At 37.9% G+C, this 7,585-nt stretch overlaps 1 protein-coding gene across 2 annotated transcripts in view; it reads left to right on the top strand.

The window, feature by feature from the left end:
* Positions 1–7,298, top strand: part of Pka-C3 (Protein kinase, cAMP-dependent, catalytic subunit 3) — a 33,545-nt gene extending 26,247 nt beyond the window's left edge. For both annotated transcript variants that reach the window (XM_017626603.1, XM_017626602.1), the window contains exon 7: positions 7,125–7,298. In XM_017626603.1, coding sequence (XP_017482092.1) covers positions 7,125–7,250 — 126 coding nt within the window. In that variant the 3' untranslated portion in view covers positions 7,251–7,298. The remainder of the gene's footprint in view (positions 1–7,124) is intronic.
* The last annotated feature ends 287 nt before the right edge of the window (positions 7,299–7,585 follow it).

The raw sequence follows: 7,585 nt of genomic DNA, 5'->3' as shown, positions 1-7,585 counted from the left end.
CACTTAGTGTTACATGTGTATATCTTGGCAACCGCTGCACCGATTTCTTCCAAACTTGGCACAGTTATTGGCCTTGGTACAGGATACCAAATGGCCGAAAATTTTAAAAATGGGTCAATAACCACGCCCACATCCCATATAACGGTAATTTGGAGAAATACGAAATCTTCGATAAATCCGTAAATATTGAAGCCAATTTATTCAAAATTGATGCTTGCAACCATTCTTTATCAGGAAATACGCTTATCATAAAATTTTGGAAAATGGGCGTGGCACCGCCCACTTATGATCACATATATGTATGTATCTCGGTAACCGTTCTACCAATTTGTACCAAACTCGGTATGGTTATTGTGCTTGCCACATAATAGCAAAACTTTCAAAATTATTGAAATCGGACTAAAATTACGGCTTTTCATATAACGGTAAATTTTAGAAATGCTCGAAACGTCAATATTTCGAAATTTAAGGACGCTAATTTATTCAAAATTGATACACCCCGGCTTACCATGTAGCTGTAGCTTTCGGAAAGGTGAAAAGGCATATATGTAATACTTGCGCCGGGTATTTAATGTTCGGCCCCGCCCGAACTTAGACTTTCTTACTTGTTAAAAAATATTTTTCCCCAAAATATGTGTCCTGCCGTGAAGATAATTAAATAATTCATAGGTATTTTAGCGTAACAAGAGATTTTTCTTTATGCGCTTAATTATAGAAAATATTTCAAAATTTTTCACTCGATTAATTTTATGTGCACTTGAAATAATTTGTTTTCGCAAAATTAATCAATCGTTCGCTTTTTTTTAAATTAAATTTTGGTTGCACCACGGTAGCTTAGTTTGACTTTTTTATGAATTTTGTATTTCTTAGGTGCTTCTTTAACATTAACATTAGATGTTGCAACACCAAGACATTGGTGCATGGTTTTCTGGCTGTAGATCTATGGTCTTTGGATTGGAATAGTCTGACCATAGCACGGTGTTATTTTAAAACTGTAAATTCCTGACCTCATCCTCACCTCCTTTTACTTAGCTAATTCATCCGTATTCTAGTTTCCTTCTACGTTATGGGAACCCAGAAAGTCAGAGTAAATTATTTCTCAGTGGGATAGGGGATTTCGAATATATACGCATAAATTTTCTCACGGTGCATCACGGGAATTGGGAAAATGGCGGCAAGAATAACCTTTGCAGCACCGATCACCCTGGCAGCAGAGCTAAACAGCACACTGAAAGTTGAACTAAATTGTCAATTTGTATGAACGTAAAGATCCAACGCCTGAGATAGACACACACACGTGGAAAGGCGTCGGTACTTGCGGCAGAATCAATGTATTTGTACTCTGCCCCAACCATCACAGAAGTCCTAAGTTTTTAAGCGATGGTGGAGAGTGGGGATGGCCAGTTCAAGTTCTTGTGAGTTAGTGCAGGAGCTCCCGCTCCTAGTGAACATAAGTCGGGCAGCAGGAGTCCGCCCAGTATTGGCGTGGGCCTGGCTTCATTTTTCACAGAAGAGAAGAAAAGCAGAAGGCAAAAGCAGGCGGCGAAACGCAAGCAGGAGAAATTCTTCCTCAATCCTCCCACTGCTGCATTCCCTAAACGATCTCGGTCTACGGAGGTTAGATACATGCCATTGTAGGATGCAGAAGCGCCGAAATCTACCAGAGGTACATACATGCCAAAGAAGTAGTCAGGTTGTTTTGCCCCTTACTGCCTGCTCCAATGTTCTCTAGAAATGTGACGATGATATTCGATCGGGGGCGAGGAAGAAGTTTATTCGGAGAAGATCTTTCCACTTGTGTGTCTGGCGAGGTTTCCTAGCCATAGCGGTCGGGTGAGAAAATGCGATGCTCGTTTTGGACCTTCTTCTATACGATGACTACACATCCCAAATACGTTATATTTACTTTTGGCTGAAACATTTTCAGTTGAAAAGTTCAAAACCATTTGAAAAACGTGCGTAGGTTCTCTTATTTCAATAAACATCTGTTTGCTCTTAGTTTTGGTTGCGTTTGTTAAACACAGCAGGGGTTCATTGGTAGCATGTGCTTGCTATAGATGCCTTCATTAGGAGAAAATCCAAAGCAGAGTAAAAAAAACTGAATCAAATGTAAAATATAGGAAACAGGCAAATGAACGCTGGTCCCTTTCAAGAATAAGATTTTAAGTAATTATAAGATTCCGTCATTCACCTAGCTTCTTCCTCAGATGATGGTAAATTTTAAATGTTTCTTAAAAATAACATAGGTTACCAAATTTGTAAAACGCCTGTAAAATGGTGACACACAAGCATACATATCACAGATCCTTGCATAAGCTTGCGTAGGTCTCAGTGGGAGAAGATCTCCTCTTGACCAAATATTGAGAAGAAAATAGATGAAACGACGCGCTGAATGCGAATCCGAGGTCTGTTCGTCCCCATCACGTCAGGTTCGGGGTAATTTGACGATCAAGTAGGGAAAAATTCTTTGAATGAACCTAGTAATTGATATACATGGGGTTTTAGACTCGCTGAACACGAATCTGAGGTCCGTTGAGGTCATTTGGGGGTCAAATAGGACAAAAAATTTATACAATAATTTTTGTTTTTTTTGTTTTTGTTTGCGCTGAATTTAAAGATTCCTCAAGGTCATCAAGAGGTCCTGCCAGTGTAATCCCAAGATCAAATTCGAATCTGATGTGATGGAGGCTAACAGGCTTCGGATTCGCATCCAGGGCGTCGAAAAACAACGGGAAATAGAGACTTGGTTCAATATGCAGAAACTTTTTTTTATAAGCCTGTGTTATTGGCTTTTAAAAATCATAATCAAGCCATTAAAACTACGTAGTTTAGTAAAGCAGCTGGACCGCCTTCGAATAGCTGTTTTTATTCGACTCCTTTCAGTGCTTCGACCTACCCCTACCCACGCTCCTTCCGCTATATTGAATGCGATATTGAAGACAAATCATTCGCTGTCGGTTCCGCAAACCGATTAATTTTCCGTAGGTTTCCAGTCAACACAGCCTATGGGCACTCGAGAATCTTCCAATTCATTCCGAAAGAAACAAATCGGTGTCTGCTGGTGTTAGCTGCCAGTAAATATTTATTTATTCCCTCTAGGGATGAGTCGGAGAAAACAGTATCTAGGTTAGCTTGTTGTGGCAGACCCCACTAGGGGGACTCACTTAGACATTAATTAGATTATCCACTGTGTTACCATATTACGCTAATTATTTGAATGGTAAGTACAGATTCTCTGTGTTAAACTAAGAGAAGTGCCTGCTGTGTAGACCTTAGTCTAGCGAATGCCGGAAGGGTGAGAAAATTAAGTCGCACTGCGTGCCTTCCTAAAGGACAATGTCCGGTCATTAAACCTGCAGAAGCTGACCGCCCACGATCAACAACCGGTCAAAAAGTTATTGCGACTTTGCATGTCGGAGTTTTTGTCCAGCGCTCGATAAGCCGATTATGAGCTAATCTGTTCAAGAGCAGGCCACAGGTTGCCAACGGAATTTATATGCCCTCCCTGTTCAAGGTAACGGCTTCGAGTGTGCCCTACCTAGCCCATTCGTCGGTTGTGTCTCTTTGTCCTGGGACAAAAATCAGTTTGATTTGGAAATAATTTCAGCGCCTTGATTACCGCTAATAGAGTAGTTATTTACTCTCCTAGTCAGCAAAAAAAAATTGCAATCGGCTGCTTCTTCTGTAGCGGCCACCTCTGACTGAAATACGCCGCAGAGCTCTGGCAGTCTGAACATAAGATCTATTAGGAGTTACTGACAGTAAACACCTCCTCAAACTCTCCCGTCCGGCTTCGGTCCGTCCGTGAAGATGTTTATTGGACCTTTACTCCAGAGATTGCCATTCGCCCCACAGATGGGCCATAGTTGGATGGTACATAGGTTTGAAAATCTAAAATTGAGGGTGATATAGAGTTCTTGAGAAAAAAGTCTCCCTGCAAATACGAAATCTGAGTTCGCTTACGGTGCCGTCAAAATATCAGTCTTAACTTCCCTTTCAGATTTTGGTGTTGGTGTTCGTTCCAAAATACATCAACTTCCAAATCAGGCTTATATGGATCAAGTACAAGAAACTGTATGGCTGAAGATCATATGCTCGCTAACTGACAAGTCTGTAGCTTAAAAAGAGTCTGGTCCGGGTACTGCCCAATAGGCACACACGGCATAAGACATTATTCCGCGGCATTTGGAAGATACGAAAAACGATTCATCTCAGCATTTTCTTCTTAGCAGCCCTGCGTTCGTGAGGTTTAAATTCAGCAACCATATCTCGTTTTGTCTGGAATGCGAAAAAATACCCAATTTCTACTACATAAGATACGTTTTAATTTCAAATTCTTTTAAGAAGACTTTCGTTAACTAATTTTCCTACTGGGCATATATTTCAAGTGCGCTCCATCGATTACTCAGTCTTCTAAATAGTTGTTAGTTGCACTGTTGGCCTTTTTGGATGTTCGACCTCTTGGATTTTCTGTTTTTTTGCTGTTTGCTATTTTTCGCTGGCTGCTGTTTTATGCTTATTGACGGCTGAGCGGTTGCTAATGCAACTGCAATAAATCACTGACAGGCAGCAGTGAAATGAGGGTAAATGTTTGTATTTGCTGCTGGTATTTTTCTAAGTTATGAATATTAGGAAAATTTTTTGCAAAAATGTGCTTAATGGCGTTTATCGGGTCGTTGTTATTACAAATGGATGTTTAAAATCTTTTTGTTCTTTACGTTGTTGTCGGCTCAAAGCAGCGCACGTGTCTGCAATATATTGTATGTATTCTCTATAATACATATGGAATTGTATATATGTATGTATGTACATTAGGGTGGCCCTGAAAAAATTTAATGAACGATTTTTTTCAGGCGCACCCCCACAAATTCTTCTATAGAGACTCAAACTATTAAAAAAAAAATGTTTCATCTAATACCCAAAATTGATACTGCCATAGTAGAAGATATCACATATAAATCCTGGATCGGCACCCTGAAATTGTGCATATGGAAACTGTGCATACGAAATAATGCATATGAAAAAAACCGAAATAATGCATATAACAAAAACCGAAATAATGCATGCATGCACAGTTTCGGTTGAAAACCGAAATAATGCATATGGTAAAAACCGAAATAAAGCATACATGCACAGTTTCGGATGAAAACCGAAATAATGCATATGGTAAAAACCGAAATAAAGCATACATGCACAGTTTCGGATGAAAACCGAAATAATGCATATGGTAAAAACCGAAATAAAGCATACATGCACAGTTTCGGATGAAAACCGAAATAATGCATATGGTAAAAACCGAAATAAAGCATACATGCACAGTTTCGGATGAAAACCGAAATAATGCATATGGTAAAAACCGAAATAAAGCATACATGCACAGTTTCGGATGAAAACCGAAATAATGCATATGGTAAAAACCGAAATAAAGCATACATGCACAGTTTCGGATGAAAACCGAAATAATGCATATGGTAAAAACCGAAATAAAGCATACATGCACAGTTTCGGATGAAAACCGAAATAATGCATATGGTAAAAACCGAAATAAAGCATACATGCACAGTTTCGGATGAAAACCGAAATAATGCATATGGTAAAAACCGAAATAAAGCATACATGCACAGTTTCGGATGAAAACCGAAATAATGCATATGGTAAAAACCGAAATAAAGCATACATGCACAGTTTCGGATGAAAACCGAAATAATGCATATGGTAAAAACCGAAATAAAGCATACATGCACAGTTTCGGATGAAAACCGAAATAATGCATATGGTAAAAACCGAAATAAAGCATACATGCACAGTTTCGGATGAAAACCGAAATAATGCATATGGTAAAAACCGAAATAAAGCATACATGCACAGTTTCGGATGAAAACCGAAATAATGCATATGGTAAAAACCGAAATAAAGCATACATGCACAGTTTCGGATGAAAACCGAAATAATGCATATGGTAAAAACCGAAATAAAGCATACATGCACAGTTTCGGATGAAAACCGAAATAATGCATATGGTAAAAACCGAAATAAAGCATACATGCACAGTTTCGGATGAAAACCGAAATAATGCATATGGTAAAAACCGAAATAAAGCATACATGCACAGTTTCGGATGAAAACCGAAATAATGCATATGGTAAAAACCGAAATAAAGCATACATGCACAGTTTCGGATGAAAACCGAAATAATGCATATGGTAAAAACCGAAATAAAGCATACATGCACAGTTTCGGATGAAAACCGAAATAATGCATATGGTAAAAACCGAAATAAAGCATACATGCACAGTTTCGGATGAAAACCGAAATAATGCATATAACAAAAACCGAAATAATGCATGCATGCACAGTTTCGGTTGAAACCGAAATAATATCTAAATGCACAGTTTCCATATGCGCAAATTCGGTGCCCCCCTGGATCCGATCGGACTCGGTGGAGGCGTGTCGCAAAGTGATCAAAGGCCAGATACCTCTATGGCTCAAATAATTATTTTTTTTTTTTTTTCATTTAATACCCAAAATCGATACTCAGAAATTTGACAAATTTGATGAATTTTATTCTGTAGCTGAATAGTTTTAGATATCGACACTCAACAAACTCCCGTTTCCACTACTCGGCACAAAAAAAAACAAAAAAAAAACAAGTTTCGTACGTCATGCGGACAGCGCCCCTCGTGTCGGTTGGGATTAATTAATTAATTGACCCCTGTGCGACATGCCTTAACCGTTTCCAATCTGGGCCAAAATTTATATTTGATATCTTCAACTCTAGTAGCGACGTAGGGGTTGAGGCTTAGGAAATCTGATGTTAAAATTAGCTTTTGACATTTAAGAACCACCCGAATGCACATACATACTCATCTCCTACTTGTTTTTTCCTTGATCTGAAAAATATTCTAACAAATTTGCCGGCAACTTGCAACTTTTCACTCTTCACAAACTATGTAGATAACCTAATGTTTGCAACATATGCAAATTTGTTTAAATCATTTTGACTTTTTCTGTAAATAAAAAGTGTTTTTGTCGGTCAAGATTATTGCTATATTTGAAGAACTTACATATGTGTTTCTATCTGCAAATTTCCAACTGACGTTTTTTTCTTTTGTTTCTCATTGCAGGCACCAATCGTACCCGATGTCACATCCGATGGTGATACGAGCAATTTTGATGACTACCCCGAAAAGGATTGGAAACCAGCCAGAGCAGTAGACCAAAGAGATTTACAATTGTTTAATGATTTCTAAAAACAAAAATATAGCATTTAAGTTTTGTAGTTTTTATTTATTTATTACCTACCTACTAATGATAATTAAATTAAAGTAATAATAAAAAATGAATAAAATGTAGTAAACATTTAATATTTATCCTACGCTCTTGTTTCTTTCAATATGTAGGAACAAATAGAAAAATAAGTAATACTAAAATACATTACCAGAATATATTTTTTCAAACAAGCTAAGATGTATTGATTGTATTATTTTATTTTCATATGACTGACTGGCGTCAGCTGTGACGGATTTACGTTTGAGTGCATAAGAAATTTGCTAGTACATAATATTTCAAAATATACTTATAGCTT

The sequence above is a fragment of the Rhagoletis zephyria genome, unplaced genomic scaffold (assembly GCF_001687245.7).
Source record: "Rhagoletis zephyria isolate East Lansing unplaced genomic scaffold, Rhagoletis_zephyria_1.1 Rzeph_scaffold_04705, whole genome shotgun sequence".
Lineage (NCBI taxonomy): Eukaryota > Metazoa > Arthropoda > Insecta > Diptera > Tephritidae > Rhagoletis > Rhagoletis zephyria.
The sequence above is the reverse complement of the archived record's forward strand: the minus strand, read 5'-3'. Positions and strand labels throughout refer to the sequence as shown.